This window comes from Marmota flaviventris, chromosome 2 (assembly GCF_047511675.1).
Source record: "Marmota flaviventris isolate mMarFla1 chromosome 2, mMarFla1.hap1, whole genome shotgun sequence".
Lineage (NCBI taxonomy): Eukaryota > Metazoa > Chordata > Mammalia > Rodentia > Sciuridae > Marmota > Marmota flaviventris.
This window is the reverse complement of record NC_092499.1, coordinates 2,964,282-2,983,161: the sequence shown is the minus strand read 5'-3', so window position 1 is coordinate 2,983,161 and position 18,880 is coordinate 2,964,282. Positions and strand designations below refer to the sequence as shown.

Genomic DNA, 18,880 nt, shown 5'->3' with positions numbered 1-18,880 from the left:
TCAGGGAGATCTTGCCCTTGATAGCCCAGGGCCTTCTTGCTCCAGTGTCCTATTGCATTATGGGACCTGCCATGGAGGCCAAGGGACTGAGTGCTTACCAGGAGGGCCCTGCAGTGGAGGTGCAAGTGAAGGGCACAGAATCCAAGGGACACGGTGCTGGGAAGGGGCCAGAGAACTGGACCTGCCTGCAGGAAGGGGGCAGTCCAGCCTGAGGGGGAAGGCTGAGAGGGAAGGAAGCAGGATGGAAGTTTATTTAGGAAATGGAGTAGGTGTTGGGGGTAGAGGCAAGGAGATGCCTGGATCCCAAGACTGCTAGGAGAAGAGATGGAACAGGGAGGGACTGGAAATGTATCAAGTTTCTGGACTCCTGCCAGTCATCATACCCCTACCCCCCTCCCAGAATGGGGCTGAGGAAAGTGCCAGGCTCCACCCCCAGGCACACATGCCCTTAGATGCTCAGTCTGAGGCTCCTGCCTGGCAGCTCCTCCCTTCTTCTCCCCCACTCCACCCCCACCCTCCCGCAGAAGCCAAGGGGAGGGCAAAGAGGGATCCAAGGAGGAGCAAGCTCCAGTCCTGCCTTCAGAAGATGAAGCAGAAAAGGCAACTGGGCCTCAGACCCCAACCACTGGCTTCCCAGGGAAACAAGAGGCAGGACTCGAGGCAGGGCAGGTCAAAACCCTAGTTTATTTCAGCATCAGCAACAGCTCAGCCATCAAAAAAATAAACTCTACCCAGGGCGACAGAAAAGTCTCTACAGAGGGGCTAAGGGCTCAGCCGCCAGGTGGTGAACATCAGGGGTGCATGGCGGGCACTGCCAGGGGCAATAAGTTAGGAAGCAGCAGGCTGGTGGTGGCGTGGGCCAGGCTTCACTTCTGGGCAGGCATGAGGTCGTCAATGGCCTGGCCCTGCTCCAGCCGCTGCTCCATCTCAATGAGCAGCTTCACTCCATCCACCACCATCTGCACCAGCTCTACCTCGGAGAAGCCCAGGCGGTCTGCATTGGAGACGTCAAAAACCCCGCCCACAGCAGCCGTGTCCACACCACCTGGGGATGGGGAGACAGCCAGGTCAGCAAGGCAGAAAAAGATGTCTGCCTAGGAGGGATGGATGCCTGTGACACCTGCCCCTCACCTGTGCCCCGCTTCTGAAGCCGAAGCCGCTTGAGCACCTCAGAGAACTTCTCGTGCTTGCCCAGGTGGGGCAGCTTGATGTGCACACCTGCCCTCAGCCCTGTGCCCAGGTTGGAAGGGCAGGTAAGGATGTAGCCCAGGTGAGGGTTCCACATGAACTCGTAGTTCTTGGACTTGAAGAGAGTTTCAATCTGGAGGTGGAGAAGGAAGGGGACATGGGAGGGGAGGCCAGACAGAGAGCCCCAAGGGACCAGCGCAGGTGGGGCTGGAACCCTAGGAGACCTGGGTTTTCCGTGGGGGAGTCACATCCCAGCCTGCCTCCTCCCTGGCACCAAGCCCCAGGCCCCCACCCAGCATGCAGGCCCAGGGTGGAGGCAGCCAGGCCTGACCTGGGTGAGGCCAGTGCAGAAGCGAGTGAACACCTCCTTCATGTTGCCCCCCTTCTGCATGGAGATGACCCTCAGGTGGTCCTCCTCATTGATCCACACCAGGAAAGTCTTATTGTCATTGTGCCTGGGAGAAGGCACAGTCAGGCCAAGGCTGGTGGTCTCGAGACAACCAGAAAAACCTTCCTGGCTTCCTCAGACAAAAAGAACTTCAAAGTCTTTAGGTGCTCTTTCCAGCTATGCCGGGGAATGTGGGCTGCCCAGACCCCAGCCCCAACAACACTAGAGGATGGCAGGGCCACAGGACATCTCACAGAGTGTGCCCCAACCTGTCAGTCAAGTGCTGATCCCTTCTTATGAGGACAGTTCCCCACCTAAGAAGCAAGGGGCAGGGGCAGCCAGGCCAGCCCACCAGGGGTAAGCCAGCTCCACGCAGCGCCCGGCCTGCGCAGACATCGCGCAGACAGCGGGGTAGGAGCCCTGCCAAGACTCGTGTGGAGGCTTCTGCGTCACAAGCACCTGGCAGAATCCCGGCGGGGGAGAGGGTGAGAAAGAAGAAAACAAGAAGCTCTGGCTCCCAAGACGGTGGAGGAGAGACGCCAACGAGACCCGTCCCCACCCTGAAAATCTCCGGAGACTGAGGCCTCTAGCAGCCTGGGCCCTTCACACACCTGCGCGGCCAAGGTCACCTGCGCTCAGGTCTGGGGCGGCACCACAAGGACCAGGAGCTCCGCCCCTCCCTCTTCCTGCTTTGCCCAGAGAGCCCCACCTCTGCGGGGGGGGGGAGGGGAGGGGGGAGGGGGGAGGGGAGGGAGGGGGAGGGGAGGGAATCCGCAGGGGGGAGGGGGGCGGGGGGAGGCAAGGAATCCGCGGGAGGAGGAAGGGGTCTCGTACCAGATGCCGCGGGCGTCCGGCCAGTCGCGGGCCATGCCCGAGGCCAGCAGCAGGGGCGACACCGGCTTGTCGAAGAGGAAGTGGTCGTCGATGAGTTGCTGCTGCTCCGCCTCGGTCATGCTCTTGAGCGCGTAGTACCTGCCCGCCAGGTCGCCGTCTAGGCTCGACAGGGCTGCGGAGGGGCGCGCTCAGGACATCCGGGGGCTTGACAGCCCCACCTCTCCGGGCCCCCAGCCCCGTGCTGCATGCCCCTCCCCCGTCTCCGGCGCCCGCCCCTGAGGGGGCGCCAGAGCATAGCAGGCAGCGGTCCCTGGCGGGGACCGAGGGCCAGGACCCGCCCTCCCTGGGCCTCAGGCCGCTGGGGCGCTGGTCTGGGCCTTGGTCCCTGGGTCTCTTGGGGAAACTGGACCCAGGCGCGCGCAAATAAGAGCGCAGCAGCTCGGCTGGCTGGTAAACAAGCCCAGCGGAGACCCGGACGGGGACCCGCGCTCCGGCCCGCCCCGACCGCTACCTTCCACCGCGAGCTTCTCGATGGCCCGGCGCTCCCCGCGGCTGCAGTGCGGGGGAAGGCAGAAGCCGCGGATGCTGCGGCCCGTGCGCACCCGCGAGCTCAGCACGTAGTTGGGGTCCAGGTCATCGCCGCCCTGGGCACGCGGCAGAATGGGAAGGGAGTGAGCGGCGGGAGACCCTCCCCCGGCCGCCCGGCCCCCGGCCGCCCCACACCTGCAGGTTGTCCGGGTTTAGGTCGGTCTTGTGTTCATCGCTGGGCTGGTAGCCGCCGTGCCGGTCCTCGATTATGGGGTCGAAAAGTGCCTTGAACACCTCGTACGACTCCTCGTCGCCCGCCACGCAGCCCACGGTCATGATGTACGGGTGGCCTGGGGGAGGGGTGCGGGGGACAGTGACGTCACCGCCAGGCTGGAGAGGGCTCCTGAGGACCCTGTGGCTGTACGCGGGCAGGGGGCGCCGGGACCCCGGCCCGGGAGAAGGTAGGGAAAGGGCGGAGAGCCCTGACCACAAGGGGGTCTTTGGGGGGGGGGGGACTCTGCAAGTCTGACCACGATAAGAGATGCGCGTACCCGGGTTGTCCACGCCAGTCTGAATGACGTCGTCCAGCGTGAAGCCGCTTGGCGTGCTCTTGGCGCGCAGCTCTGCGTACAGCTCGGGGGTCAGCACTTTGGCCATGTGGTTGTTGTGGACGCTCAGGTCGGGGAACTCATCCTCGGCAGGGAAGCGCAGCTTCAACGCATTGTGGCCATTGGAGAAGGGCATGACGGCGGCGGCGGCGGGCTGCGGGGAAGCGCGGGTCAGCGGGGCCCGGTGCACCCGACCTCCAGGGTCAAGCAGACCGCTCAGGGCTCCACGGTGCTCCGGGGACGCAGCCAAGGTCAGAGGGGTCTGCGGCGCGCGGGGGAGGGGACCCCCGCGTAGCCCAGGACCCCGGTTGGTCCAGTGCGCGCTCCAGGAGGCGCGCCCCGCGCGTGACGCCGCGGTCCCGCACCCCTCCTTGTAGCGTCCCCGCCCCACACCCGGTGCGGCCACCCCCAGCCCTCGGGCCCGCTCACCGGGCGGCCTGGAGGGGCGGGAGCGCTCAGTCAGTCAGCAGCTCCGAGTGCGGCGCAGGCGAACAGCGGCCGCTCGGCGCTCCCGGGGCTCTTAAGGGGCGCGTTGCGGGCCGCCCATTGGCCGCTATTTATAGCCCATTCATTCCATTGGCCCGTGCTTCGGGGTGGTGCCTCCGCTTTGTCCGTCGCCGGGTAGCCCCCGAAGTCCCCAAGCCTCCCACCACAGCACGAAGTCGCGGGGACCCCGCGCAGCCAGGCCACCCAGCCAAGCGCCCGCCCAGGACACAGAAACTGGAACCACAGGCCCTTGGACTTTCTGAAACACACCCAAAATCTCCTACACAGTGCCTGCGGGTGGGAAACTGAGTCTGGAAAGCCACCAGGCACTTGAGGACGCTCGGGCTCACGCTCACCCCGGTTCCTGTCTTCCATTGTCCTGCCAATCCCCCAGTGGGTGGCTGCGGCCAGTGGTCCGGCGAAAGAATCCAGGGTCCTGCAGCAGATCCCCTACCCCAACCCAGAGCTGGCCAGGAGACTCCGACCTTCCTCAAGGTGCCCGAGGCATCTCCTGGGTGTTCTTGGTGCAGAGGGAGGTGCAGTCTGGCTGTGGCCCAGCTGAGCTGCACAAGCGATGCCCTGACCTTGGACATGTCTCAGGGCTCCCAGAGAATCGAGCTGCAGACCCTTGGGCCAAACTCCTTCTGATAGATAAAGGACACTATGTCTTGAGAGAATGCTGGTGAGTTTCCAGAACCGAACCCCAGGACCCTCTTCATCGAGGGGTAGATTCCTACAAACCTCAGCCTCAAAGGTAGCCCTGAGACACTAGGCAAAGATGGGAAAAAACGTCATCAATAAGTACATGTGACATTTTAAAAATTATCTCACTAATCAGACTCATGCAAATTAAAACTGAGATGATATATCTTCCCCCACCCCACACACTCAGATTGGCAAGAATTTAGAAGACTGACCCCTGCCAGTAGAGCAGAGTTGGAATGTGTGGAGACAGGCATTCACACCCTGCCTGCAGCTGAGTTGCTACATCCTTTTTTGGAAAGTAATTTGGCATATCTATTAAAATTAAAAATGTTCAAACTCCTTGACCCAGCAATCCCACTTCTAGGAATCCAGCCTATAGAAAGAACAGTGTCCATTCTCTCTGCAAATAGACAAAGAGATGTGTACTGGAAAAAACAACAATAGGCAAATCCAGAAAGAAACGGTCACTTGCCAATCACTGGGGGTCTGGCCATGAATAGAAAGCTATCTCCCTGTTGTGGAACATTATGCAGCCATTTAAAAGAGAGAATGAAGCTAGTGGTTAACTTCATCCACAGCCTCTCAAGTGTGGGTGAACAAAGCATGGAGAAGAGAACCTTCATCCCTGCTAATATTCTAAAGAATCCCTCCAGCCATTATACAGGGTGTTCCTCCCAGGCACCAGGCTCTAGGGACATGAAGGAAATCAAGGGGGAAAAGGACCCCAGCCCAGCTGCTGGAGGGAGATGGCATGAGCAAGTGTCCAAGTGAATTAAATAACGGTAGGACATTGCCTCTAGTGGGCAGGGCCCTGAGGGGACAGGAATCCTAGCTTAGGGAACACTGTGCTGGTGCCTCTAAGAAGAGGGCACTAGGGCAAAGACCCAAAGGATAAGAAGCATGTTACCCTCTGCTGTGTTAGCATGGAAGGGTATGGGCTGCCCAGCGTCCTGTCCCTTCGGCTACTGCCAAGGGGACTCTGCCTCTTTCCTCACTCACCTTGGCCTACTTCAACCTCCAAGTCAGCATGTCTTAGACCAATAAAACAAACCAATGTAAAAAAACAAGTGGCTCATCCAGCTGGCCAGACGGCAGGTGTCCCTTAATCCTGGAATCCCTGCATTTTGCACTCCCTACAGCCCCTTCCCCCAAATTTAGAATATCTGCAACTTCCCCAGTCTCTAGCCCCAAAGGCTTGAAGTGCTCAAGTTTCTGTAGAAACATAGAGAAGACAGATTTGGCATCTGGGGGTGGGGGGCATTTCGGGGGCAGGTGGGGGGGGTGGGCTTGCTCTTTGTCCCTAGCCCTTGCAGCTTCTCAGAGTCACCCCTCCCCCAGCCCCCCCCCCCCCCGCCCCAGGGAAAGGACTATTTTCCCCCTCTCTCTACTGGCAAGGTCAGGATGGCAGAGGCAAGGTCCAGAGGGTAGGGCTGCAGGGTTACCTACCCTTAGATCACTCCAGGATGGTGCTCCTGCCCGGGGCCTGGGCAGGCCTCAGCCTTCAAAGACAGGTGTTTGGGGCCCCTTTCTCCAGATACACAAAGGAAGTCTGGCAGTCTGGTGACAGAGGTGCTGGGTCAGAGTTCCAGCCATTCCTCAATGATCCTTAGGCACCTGCCCTTGGGATGCAGGCATACTCCCTGGGCAGGGTGTCAAAAAGCTATGTTGGGGCATAAGCAGCACCAGGGAGGAAAGGGGGCAGGGCCTTTGGAGGCCCTCAGACCCAAGTGTCCAGCTGAGGCCCCCACCAGGCAGGAGCTGCTTAGAGCCTTGACAGCCTGCTTCCATGCCCTGTCCTCCTGGCAGCCTCCCCAGAGGTGCCCATCTGTTCCACCAGGCTGCCCAGCCCTCAGACGGAATCCTTAAGCAAAACCTGCTTCCCCTAGGCCTCAGCTGATTGCCAGGATGGGCCTCCCAAGAAGCCCCTGCCTGGTGGGGATCTCTGCCTGAGGGCAAGGGGAGGGTCCTAGACCTCCCCCTTGACAGAAAAACTCTACTCTGTTGATCCAGGCTAGTCTTCCAATGTAGACCCTCTGCCATCCCTGGAGCCCACAGAATCTGGTTTGGCAGCGTCTGGGCAAGAATTTGGGTGACATCACTCTGCCAGTTTATGGTTCAAGTTCCTCAGAAATCACACCTGGTTACACATTAACCACAGGGCCTGGAAGGGGCCTCAAAGGAGTCCTGGGCAAGCGCAGGCGCAGACAGGTCTAGGCGAGACAGGAAGGGTCAGGCTCCAGGCCAGAACTGAGGCTACCCTTAAGTCTGCACCCAGGGTGTAATGGCAGCAGGCACGCTTCCTCCTACTGCTCTTGCCCATGAACTCTGCAGAACCCAAAGGGGAAGTTGGTTAGGTTCAGGAGATAGGGAGGGGCTCCCCTGGGGCCACAGGACAGGACACACAGCAGAAGGATGTTATCCTGATTAGGGGAAAGGGTTCCAACCTCCAGGGGTACAGGTGGAGCAACTTTCCCCAAAGGCGTCCTTAGTTTCCTAAGGGACTCCTCTCTGCCTGTTCCTCCATTTCTTCAAATGTGCCATTGGTTATCTGAAGCTAGGTATACTGGCTTTAATCCCAATTTCACTTTGACCACTTTGGCTATGTGACCTTAACCAAATTATCTAACCTCTAAGTCTATTTCCCCACCTGTAAAGTGCCCCCTGCCTAGGATTGTGGGGAGGATTCAATGCACTGACACTTAGCTGGACACAGATAAGCATCTGTTCTTGTTAGGCGAGTTCCAGTGTACAAACTCTGCCCTGAGAAAGGGGCCCATCCTGGCGATCAATCTGCTGAGGCCTATGGAAAGTTGGTTTTGCTTAAGGGCTCAGGCTGAGGGCTGGGCAGCCTGATGGAACAGATGGGCACCTTTGGGGAGGTTATCTAGAGGAGGGGGCACTGGAGAAGCTGGCCAGTCAGTACTGGACAGAAAGGAAAGTGGGAAGTTGGGACTGAGGGAAACCACCGCTGAGTCAGAGTCCTAATTCAGCCTCATACCAGGCCTCTCTCCAAGCCAAAGCTGAGAGGCTGGGGAAGAGGAACCCCCAGGAGAAGTGGAAAGTCTAAATCCCCCAGGGGAACAATTAGTGGGTAGTCCCTCCCTCAAGGGAGGGAGACAGTCCTTTGGAACAGAGGTTGCAGAGTTGATGGAGCTGGGTTGTCACAGAGGGACATGGGCCCACAGTGGGAAGTTACTGAAAACCCCTTACCATCTAACCTCTCAGGGCCCTCAGACCCAGGCCCAGCCAAGGCAGAGGTGTGGAGGTATGAGGTGCTGTCAGGCACCTGTGCTTCTATCATCAACTCTGAGGGGTCATGGCAAAGGCCACACAGACTTTGGCCTAGTGCATCCTCAGGAGAGTTCATCGGTCCCCAACAGGCTGCACAGGCTGGCAGGACTCTTGGGAAGGGAACAGCCCACTCTACAGGGGCTACCCATCCACTTTTTGCCAGCATAGAGTAGACGGTGGGCTGAGGAGTGTAGCCCAGAGTCAGCTGGTCTGGGTTCCCAGCATAGCTGGGTAGGCTGGGAGGTCTCCAGTCTCCGGGGCTAACAGGATAAGGCCTGGTCCTGGGAGGGGGGGGCTGGAGTAAAACACTCCATGCCTGCCCTCCCAGGCGCCCCTGTTCCAGAGGAACCGGCTCTGACTTCTGAGACAGAACACCACTCCCATTTCCCTTTTCTGCCCAGCCCTCCAGCCCTCCCTCCCCTAGCCCCCTGCTCAGGTCCCCAAAGGAACCCAGTTCATCCAGCTTCACGGTGTCTGGGGTCTAACGAGGGGACTCGGACCCCTTTTCCCTCCTTGGAGCAGCCTTCCCCTCAAAGGAATGTGCGTCTGCAGGGTCTGGCCGGGGGCCACCGGACTCCTAATAAGGCACTTCAGGCTGATCCTAGCCAAAGCCTTTGGGGACCCTCTCTGCCCTGCAAATTCACATGCTGGGAGGCCTTTGGGGCCCAGGCAACGTGTTCCCGAGTCGTTGGCCTTGACAAGATGTCTGCGGCAGTTTCCTGGCATGCCCGGGTGGGGCCGCCGGGGATGACGGGCTGCTCAAGGGCGCTCCAGAGCCAGGAGGTCCCCCTGTAGGGGCCGCGGGTACGCGGCGAGTCTAAAGGCCTCGCGGCGGTGGCGGCTGGCGGGGAGGGGGACTTATTTAGTCCTGTGCTCGGATCTCTTAGGCAACGCGCAAGTATGCACGGGCGACCGCCGCCGGGGAGACGCCACAGCAAACGTCCTTTGGGAGGGCGCGAAGGGCAGCGCGGCGCTCCCAGCGTCCCGCGCGCGGGGACGCGGCGCGACGTCATCCGCGCGCGCGCTGGCGCCGGAAGTGCGGTGTCGGCAGCTGGGCGCCGCAGGCGCACGTGTGGAGCCCGGTACCTGGTGCGGCGGGTGAGCTCCGCGCGGCGTGAGACTCCTTCCTCGCGTCCCGCTCCGGCGCCTGGTTGGCGAGCCCTCCCCCTCGCGCCCCGAGCCGCCTTGTGGTTGCTGGGTGTGGGGAGGGGGTGCTCGGAGTCAGGCCAGGCTTTACCCCACCGGTCGCTTTCCGCTCCCCGGCTGGTGGATGCCTAGCAAAGGCCGCCAGCTCATCTCACGGCGGGGGAATGGAGCCAGGTTCCTCCCGGGGAAGGGTGATGAGAAGGGCAGGTCCTTCTTCTGGGAATCCTGGGGTCCCGGCCATGGCTGAGCCTCAGTTTCTCCCGCTTTTTGGCTCTTCTCGTGCCCCAGACCAAGAAGGGCCTCAGATCTCAGTGCATCCCTCTTGAGCCGACCACTTACCACCCCCATATCTCACTGCTCAGAACTTGGGTCTCACAGGCCTTATGTCCGGACCGCTTGTCCATATCCTGCCTCTTGGCCCTTTGTTCATGCCCATACTCCCCTCTCCAGGTCTAGCACTTGCAGACATCAACACAATGAGCTTCGTGGCCTATGAAGAGCTGATCAAAGAGGGTGACACAGCCATCCTGTCACTGGGTCATGGCTCAATGGTGGCAGTGCGTGTGCAGCGTGGGGCACAGACCCAGACCCGGCACGGTGTCTTGCGGCATTCAGTCGACCTCATTGGCCGTCCCTTTGGCTCCAAGGTGATCTGCAGCCGAGGTGGCTGGGTGTATGTGCTTCACCCCACACCTGAGCTCTGGACGCTGAACTTACCACATCGCACACAAATCCTCTACTCCACTGACATCGCCCTGCTCACTATGATGCTGGAGCTGCGGCCTGGCTCTGTGGTCTGCGAGTCTGGTGAGTGCCTCAGGCTGCCTCAGTTCTGAGAAACTGATGGGGAGGTAGAGGTCAGAGCCAAGGTCCGGACATTCTGCAGCCTGCCTTTTGTGTGGACAGGCATGGCTAATCATTTTATTTTAGCAGCCCCTTTAGACTGCAGGGAGTGAGGGTAGAAGCAGGGAATCCTATTTGGTTGTGTTGTCATCGGATTGAGAAGTGGTGGGGTCTGGACCTGGAAGATCAGGAGGAGTTGGTGTCCTTGAGGGTCCTGCTTGTCTTGGTGGGGCAGGGCTGGTGTTACTTGGCGCTGACCAAGGTGCTGACTGCCCATCGCTATCCTTTTGCTGCCAGAGAGACAGTGTTGCCCCTTCTTGGAGGGAGATGGGGGCTACTCCAGGATCTCATTGTAGTGGGGATCCTGCCCTGTGTTCATTTATAGCCAGGAATTTACCTACCTCCAGTGAAGGCTGGCACCACTGTCCCTGAGCCAGGGCCTGGGGGTGACAGAGTGATTGAGAGCTGTTATGTATGTGTGCATGTACATGTTGGAACCACCTGGGGCCGTGATCAAGATGTGCCAAGAACAACCCTGGGCCCAGATGCAGCTGGATTCCTGGTGGTATGCTACTCAGGGTCTGGAAGAATCTCTGCTGCTGGTGTTTTGAGGCACCTCTCTGGGGTGCCTGGGGCGTGGGGAGCAGGATTCAGAGCCAACTCTGTCAGCTCTCCCTGTGCTTCCTGAGCCAGGCATCAGCCTCTCAGATGCTCATCCCATTTTGTCAGTCTACATACTTCTGCTCTTCTGTGAGGTTGCAGCTTCCTGTCCTTAAATAAGAAGGTGGAAATTGAGCCTGTAAGACCACTTCAGAGCTGTTGATTGCGGGGAAGCTTGTAAGACAAGGTCTCATGTTTGAGGGTAACTTAGAGGAACCCTCAGGCTAGAGTAGTCCTGGAAGATTTCTCTGAGGAGGGGATAAGTGAGTCAAAAATGATGAGACCAGGCACGGTGGTACACGCCTGTAATCCCAGAGACTCCGGAGGCTGAGGCAGGAGGATCACAAGTTCCAAGCCAGCCTCAGCAAAAGCAAGACACTAAGCAACTCAGTGAGACCCTGTCTCTAAATACAAAACAGGGCTGGGGATGTGGCACAGTGGTCCAGTGCCCCTGAGTTCAGTGCCCAGTACCCAGGAAAAAAAATGATGAGGAGATACTACCAAGAGCCAAGTGAGAACTGTGCAAAGGCCCTGAGGTGGGAGATGCCCCTGAGGCGATAGTTGGCAAGGAGGCTAGTATGGTTGGAGGCAGGGAGTGAGCTTAGGGAGGTAATGGGGTACCTCTCGGAGGATTTTCAGGAGTCTGGCTTTCACCTGAGTGGGAGGGGAGCCCAACTGACTGTGCAGAGGGGAGGTAACTGGATGACTATAGAAAAACGCTGCTGGCTGTGTCAACATAGGACTGAAGGTAGCTGTTGCAGAGAGCTGAGGGCAGTGGGGCATAGGTGAGACATGTGGATAGCAAGTTGGGACTAGCTTCTGGAGAGATTTGGAAGGAGGTGGCAGGAGTCCCTGGTGACTTTCATGTGGGATGGGAGAAGTGGGTTGATGGTGCCACCATGGTATCTGGCCCTAGCAATGGGTGTTGTTGCCTGGGTCTGAGAAGCCTCACAGGGAATAGATCTGGGGTTGGATGGGGTCCAGCTTTGCACATCAGTGCTGATATGGCTGTGTGTTGAGGGGGAGGTAGCACGTGCAGTGGGTGCTACACCAGGAATCAATGTGTTGCCATCAAGTAGGCACTTGAAGCTGTGGTGGGCCGAAGACCAGCACAGGCCCTGCAGGACAGAGTTGAGCAGAGGGCAGCTATGAAGGAGGCTGGAGAGGAATTGGGGAGACGGGTGATTTGGGGGGAAAACGGAGCTGCGGGGTAGGTTGACTGCTGTACCATGTACCCAAGGTCAGGGCAGGCTCGGGCAGAGCCACATGGGATGGATTTGGGCAGGGTTGGGGTCGGATGGACCTGAGTGGGCCAAAGAGCTGGGCAGCTATTAACAGAACCCTCGACTTGTGGAAGGTGCCAAGGCTGAAGATGGGACAGGCCAGTGGGTTGAGGGTGCCACCATGGTATCTGAACCCTTTTTCTGTCAGCCCTGCTGAACCCAGGCCCTGGGCCTACACCTTGCTGGGACAGGGTAGCGGTGTCATTGCCCTCACCTGTACCTGAAACAGACATAGCCCATCTATTGTAGCCTCAGTGGCCCTGGGGTCAGCTGACCTCTTGGGCCCTCTGTAGGTCCCTCCAGGTGAGCATGAAGCTGTTTCCTGGGTGGCTGTGGGCTTTGAGCAACCCCCTGACACCTGTCTGGTCTTGTCTTGCCAGGCACTGGTAGTGGTTCTGTGTCCCATGCCATCATCCGCAGCATTGCCCCCACAGGCCACCTGCACACAGTGGAGTTTCACCAGCAGCGGGCAGACAAAGCCAGGGAGGAGTTCCAGGAGCATCGAGTGGGCCACTGGGTGACAGTGCGCACCCAGGATGTGTGCCGCAGTGGCTTTGGTGTGAGCCACGTGGCTGATGCTGTCTTCTTGGACATCCCATCACCCTGGGAGGCTGTGGGCCATGCCTGGGATGCCCTCAAGGTTGAAGGTGTGTAAGAGATTCTGGGAGGGCTGCAGCCTGTGGGGCTAAGAGTTTGGGGTAGAGCGCTGGGGCCACCTCAGCTCTGAGTCAACTGGAGCCCAGGAAGGTGCAGACACCTCCAGGCCATGTAGTGGCAGTGGCTAGGCAAGGGCTCCTTTTTGACCTGGCTAAGGAATCAGGTTGGGGAGGATAGGCCCCTCTCCACTCTTGCAATGGACATGACAGACCTCTGGGGACTCTAGCAGCTCATCTGAGTGCAGGCAGGCTCTGCATGACAGGATGGGCCTGGCTCATTGGGCAGTCCGGCTGTTTCCTATAGTCTACCCTCCCCCATGAGACAGAGCCAGGCAGCTGGCCCCTTTTAGGGAAGATGCCGGTGTGGAGGCGGAGTCCTGAGGGAGGCTAGGGAAGGAAGGTCGGGCCCCAAGCCAGGGAGGCGGCTGGTGAGTCCCAGGGATTTTGCCTTTTCTGGAAAAGGAGCTAGCCAGGAGCCAGGGCCACTCCCCTCACACCCCCAGCTAAGGGCTGCAGTGCAGAAGGTGGGGGCTGGACAGCCACTGCCTCCAAGACACAGGCCAAGGTCCTCCTGCTGGCTCAGGCTTGGCCTAGGACCCCTGTGTCCCTGATCTCTGCTGAGCTGGCCTGGGCCTCAGGAAGGGGCAGCCTGTGGGAGTACACAGGCTCCTGGCATCCCCACACCTGCCCCCTATGGTGTGGCCCTGCCTACGTGGGGGTCCTCTGCTTTGGGGTCCCTGGGGGGCCCAGGCCCAGGGAGGCCTTCCTCAGGAGGAGCACTGAGGCACTGGTGCCTGTATGTTACCCCTTCCCATGTCCTGTTGAGCTCCTGGCCCCTGCCCTAGATCTGTGGGTTCTGGGTACTGTAACTGCTCACTTTTTCATGGATCTGGTGTATGTTTTGTTTATTTTGTTTTGTTGTAATGCTCGGATGGAAGCCAGGGCCTCATATGCTAAGGAAGCCTCCACCACTGAGCTGCACTGCCAGCCCCATTTCAGTGGCAGGCTTGTTTGTGGTGCCAGGCAGGGAAGCATATAGTCTACTCTGCCTCAGAGGTGACATTGCCTGTGGGTTGGTGTCAAGCTGCAGGCACATTGCCCATCCCCAGATCCCCCAGTGGCAGGGGTATGGCTGAGGGAACCCAGCCATGGTATGTTTGTAGACCTGCCTGGGCTTGATACACCTCTTCCCTGCCTCAGCTTCCCCATGACCCCCTGCCAGGATGGGGACCTGGGATGGACTCTCACGTACTTCAGGTGGGCTGGGCAACACCCATGGGCTGCCCTGGTGGGAGGCGGTGGAGAGCTCAGACTATCTATCCTCAGGGTAAGCACCTCCTGTTCCCAGGAGCCAGCGACAGCCTCTAATTTCCTGTGACAGCAGCAGCCCACGTACCGCCCCAGTGCTGCCGTATTGTTGGAGCTATTCCTGGCCCAGCTCTGACAGCTGTGCTGGCCTGGCCCCACCCCAACCCCAGCCTTGGCCCTTGGCTGCCTCCTAGAAGGCAGAATAAGCAGTCCCACTGGAGGCCAGTGAGATCCAGAAGTGGATTTGGCCTGGCTTCTAGGCACAGGAGGGGTTGGAGTGGTGGCCAAGCTGGACCAGTGGACTGTAGCTTCTTCCACATGCTCCCAGGCTCCAGGATAGCTCCTGCCATAAGGCAGGCCAGCAGATGGGGGCTAGACTTCTGCAAGGTCCACGCACAGCCCTTTATCCAGGAGGTCCCTATTCTCTGTGGCCTGAGAGCTCAGAGGCTCTGCGGACTGCCTTAGGCCAATCTCTGACCCACCTCCTGCTCCCTGCAGGTGGGCGTTTCTGCTCCTTCTCACCATGCATTGAGCAGGTGCAGCGCACATGCCAGGCGCTGGCAGCCCGCGGCTTCACGGAGCTGAGCACCCTGGAGGTGCTGCCACAGGTCTACAATGTGCGCACTGTCAGCCTGCCCCTGCCTGACCTAGGAGCCAACGACCCACAGGCCAGCACAGGCACTCCTGCCAACCCTGACGCCAGCCCCTTCCGCAGCGGCACACCCATGAAGGAGGCTGTCGGCCACACAGGCTACCTGACTTTCGCCACCAAGACCCCAGGCTAACAGGTCCTGGGGGGAGCGCCAAGGAGCTGGGAGCATCCTGGGGCAAGAGGAAGGCCAGGGGCCACCTTTTATGGCAGTGGATGCCTGCTGGGGTTTGTGTTTAGAAACAGATGGTGGGGCGGGGCTTGGGGCCTCCTGGGTGGCCAAAGGGGCAGGCAAGAAGGGCTGGCCGTTATCATCATCTGTGGAAGGAGTACTTCTGCCCGCATCCCTGCCGAGCCCAGAATCTGGTCTGACTGCTTTTTGTAGTCAGTGTGAAACCTCACTGCCATAGGTTCTCCTGGGTGTTGAGGCTAAGGAGTGACAGGGTCTAACTCCTTTCTCAGGTGGACCTATGGGAGAAAGGGGTGGAGGAGGGTCAGAGCTTGCAGTGTCTCATAGGGCTGGGGACCATCCCATCCCTGAGCCACTGGTGGTCCTGGGGCTTGGCAGGAAGCCATGGTGGAGCTGACCTGGAGAATGCTGCCCTACCCTGCCCATCTCTGCCTCTCCAGTTGCTGTGAGGACTGTGCTTACCCAGGATGCTGGGGAGGTGACCCTGCTGTCTGGCCTCCAGGTACCCAGGCCTCAGGTATTCTCACATCTAGGGGCAGGATCTCCTGCCACCAACCCCCAGGAGGATCATTCTGCAGCCCTGGCCCAGCCAGAGCCCTTTATGAGTTATCTTTGGGGTCATGCTGCAGCCTGACCTGCAGAGGAATTGCCCAGTATGATGGTTATTTGCTTCTGGTGACCGACCCTGGGCCTTCCTTGGCTTGTAGAGGAGGTCCTCCATGGGGACAGTAGTTCCCAAAATCTCCAAAGAGGGCACCTTTATCACCACCTCTGGAAGACTTAGGGCATGTTTCTCAAGGAGTGGGGGACATGAAGGGTGAGTCACCAGGGCTTTAGTCCCTGGTGGTCACCCCGGTGCATGGCCTTGGGCCTGTGTCCAGCGCTGAGGCCACTGGTGCAGAGCTAGCCGTCAGAGCCTCAGGTGCCAAGCCAGCACGGCTCGCTCCCATGTATGCCTAAACAATAAATGTGCTCTCCAGCTATGCTGACTGGCCTCTCACTGCCTACTGGTCCACCCTTAGCTGGTTTCCAGGGCAATCTGCCCTGCACTTGGCCCTCCTGGCCCCCGCCCCCTGCTTCTGCCTCTGCCCCAGGGTAGGCACTGTAGGGGCTCCAAACTCCGGGACAGTGGCATCCTGGGATTCAGTGGTCAGATGGGCAAGTGTGTGGCCACCCCTCTCTAGCTGCAGAGGGGGCCCCTCATTTCTAGACCCGGGGGGAGTGTGAGGGTCCAAGAGTGCTAGTCCTCCATGGCCCATGGCCTGTGTGCCCTCCCTCCCCTAAAGAACCCAGTGACCTTCCTGGTAGTGGTGTCCTGGCCCCCTATTCCCTGAAGTCTCTCACTGCAAGTCGCCTCTGGGTGGAGCTGACATAGCCCAAGAAGCCTGTGTCCCCTCAGAATTGTTCAGGGTCCCTAGCATGACTGGTCCTACTCTAGGGATTTTATCCCTCTCTGGGACCTGGCCTGACCTCTAACCTCATGTCCAGCCTAGGGAACAGGCCAGGAGTTCCAGAGGGTCATGAACTGCTTGAAGGCACCCTGAAGATTTCATGCTGTCCCATACCTGCTCCATTCTGCCTGAACTGGCTTGCTGGCCTTGAGGAAGAGCCTGTGGTGACCCTCAGGGCACAGTACTACACAGTCACAAGCACACAGATCTCAAGGACTGCAGGGCCCAGGTAACTGAGGCTGGCAGCCCAAACTGCTGCCCTGGTTAAGTCACCAAGCCTGCCCTCAGGTAAAAAGACTCAGTACCTTTGAGGGGACGAGCAGCAGGAAAGCCAAGGCCACCCATGGTGCCCCATAGGACAGCTGCTGTTTGGATCTGGGCTGCTTGTAGCCCTCCTGCCCCGACCAACCATGAATCCTGCCATTTCTTATCTGGAGCTCCACCTCGTCCAGTGTCAAACTTGTGGGTCCTTCAAGACCCACATAAATGTCCATTCTTGGTATTGCTTTGCTTTTCTTTCTTTCTTTCTTTTTTTAAGAGAGGAAGAAAGAATTTTTAATATTTTTTTTTAGTTTTCGGCGGACACAACATCTGTTTGTATGTGGTGTTGAGGATTGAACCCAGGCCACACGCATGCCAGGCGAGCATGCTACTGCTTGAGCCACATCCCCAGCCCTTGGTATTGCTTTTCTAGACTTGGTCACACCCAGCTGGAGCACCTCATACAGCCATCTTCTGTCCCCATCTCACCCTGATCACCCTGCAGGGCTGTCTGCATAGCAGGAGAGCAGAGACCAAGTGATGCCCAGGTCTGTAGACCTGGAGCCTGACTCCCAGGGGGCAGTGACAGGCTCACAACTAGTGAGTGACCGGTCAGCAGGTCCCTGATGTCACCTGAGTCAATAACACAGGGTTTGTCATGGGGCCAGTGTTGGAAACTCCCTGCTCAGCCTGACGCTTGCTCGCCTCAAGGCCTCAGTTTTTCCTTGATGAACATCCATCACCCACTGTGTGGCCAAGGAAATGACACACTTGGCTTCCTGCCAGCCTGACTCCCAGCTCCAAGTCCCTCAAGGCCCTGAGCATGTCCCCAAGTCAGACCCTGGCTCACCTGTTCCGAGGCTCATAGATGAGGATCCCACCCTGGGGACAGGAGGAGTCTACCTGTGGGGGCCTGGCTCCAGGAAGCACTAGGGCCTTAAGATGTTCCACCCCTCAACCAGGAACCAGGGCTGGGTCTTGATGGGGCATGGGTGGCATGAGGGACACTAGGTCACTGAGGGAGGTCATGCTGCCACCCTCTCTGCCAGCCTATCAACCTGCCCTCCTCCCCCTCTGCCTGGCACTCTGCAGAGGCCTCATCCTTTCCTGTGTGCTGGAGAGCTTGCCAGGCCAGGGAGACGATGCCACTGTCACCCCAGCATGGCCTGCTACACAGGTGAAGGGACAGGCCCAGAGTCTCACCTGTCTCTGCCCACCCCGCCTCATTAGGGACTCAAGGGGTTGGGCTGACCCACATCCTGCCCGGTCTGGAGAACTGCTCCAAGCACAGGCTGGGGGCTGTGGGCTGCAGGCCAGCCTGGGGGTGCCCTGCCTCTTGGTAGGTAGAGTGGAGTGTCCTCTGGGAGGGGCCTGGCTCCAGGTCTGGGCCTGCAGTGCCCCAGGACAGCATGCAGGAGAGCTGCTTGTGTGTGGCTCTCGAGACTGACTTCACAAACCTGGGGGGCCTTCATCCAGCAGGTGTGCCTTGGGCACCTGCCCTGTATCAGGCCTCCTAAATATGCTCAGGGTAGCCTGGATCTGCCTCCAGGGACTCCCAAGAACTAGGCACAGGTGGGCACATGGTTCAGGTGAAATGTGGCCAATGGGCCAGTGGAGGTTGGGAACAGGAGGGTCCAAGGAGTCCCCACAAAGAAGGGACAGAAATCTGTACTTGATCTTGTGGGCAGTGTAGCTCACATGGATAGCTGCTCTTATCAGGGATAGGCAGGCCTCTGGAGAATGTGAGCACTGGGGGGCTCAGCCTTTGGGCTCCCTGGGAGAGCCACTTGGGCTCAAGGTGGGTGGCATCCTGTGGATGAGACAGTGCCTTCTCAGTGGGCTCCTGAGTGAGTCTTATCAGCAGTGGGAGCACAGCTCACAGCTTGCCACGGTTGCTTCTGCCCTAGTGAGACCACACTGCTGCTGCTGAGAAGCCCTCCTTTTCCCATCTGCTTCAGAATTCGGGTCCATGTGAGGTCTTTAGACCCTTGCATATCTTTTGCACCTCAGGGCGTTTGCGTGGTTATCAGGATTACAGGAGAGATTTGCAATGGAGACTTATGGAAAATCCAGGTCATCTGCTTATGGGTGCTGGGGACTGGAGCTGGAAGCAATACTGCCTGGGCTGGGCACAGGCAGGTGGCACCACATTTGACCTCGACAACCTTCCAGGCAGATGTATGGGTTAGTGGCCACCACACACACCCTGCACACAACCGCCAAAACTCTGCATGGTGTTGAGTTGTGCTCTTGGGCAGCCTCAGCAGGGCTCACTCTTGCGTTGTGCTCTGCTCTCCTCCTGCTGGGACTGGCAGCCAGCATCGCATGTTCAGGCACGGCAGGGGCCAGCCCAGATACACAGGTCTTCGCAAGCCTTTGCTCACTCCCCTGTGCTGGTCATGCAC

General features: G+C 59.0%; 2 protein-coding genes across 5 annotated transcripts; one reads left to right on the top strand and one right to left on the bottom strand.

Annotated features, from left to right (window-relative positions):
• Positions 1–665: 665 nt before the first annotated feature.
• Ckb (creatine kinase B) lies at positions 666–4,078 on the bottom strand. The gene is made up of 8 exons (XM_027946589.2): positions 3,976–4,078; positions 3,490–3,700; positions 3,134–3,288; positions 2,922–3,054; positions 2,411–2,582; positions 1,520–1,643; positions 1,132–1,321; positions 666–1,045 (listed from the first exon to the last, which is right to left on the bottom strand). Exons 2-8 carry the CDS (start codon positions 3,680–3,682, stop codon positions 867–869), a joined length of 1,146 nt encoding a protein of 381 aa, XP_027802390.1. The 5' UTR covers positions 3,683–3,700; positions 3,976–4,078; the 3' UTR covers positions 666–866.
• Positions 3,317–16,716, top strand: Trmt61a (tRNA methyltransferase 61A). 4 transcript variants are annotated; one of them, XR_003584343.2, is made up of 5 exons: positions 9,044–9,126; positions 9,625–9,981; positions 12,341–12,607; positions 14,423–15,265; positions 16,252–16,716. XR_003584343.2 is itself a non-coding variant. In XM_027946591.2 (4 exons), the coding sequence occupies exons 2-4, from the start codon at positions 9,651–9,653 to the stop codon at positions 14,707–14,709; spliced, it is 885 nt and encodes a 294-aa protein (XP_027802392.1). In that variant the 5' UTR covers positions 3,317–3,399; positions 9,625–9,650; the 3' UTR covers positions 14,710–15,749. The 4 variants fall into 4 exon arrangements, 3 of the variants coding, with proteins under 3 accessions (XP_027802392.1, XP_027802391.1, XP_071463599.1); XM_027946591.2 differs by lacking the exons at positions 9,044–9,126; positions 16,252–16,716 and adding an exon at positions 3,317–3,399 and having other exon boundaries at positions 14,423–15,749; XM_027946590.2 differs by lacking the exon at positions 16,252–16,716 and having other exon boundaries at positions 14,423–15,749.
• The last annotated feature ends 2,164 nt before the right edge of the window (positions 16,717–18,880 follow it).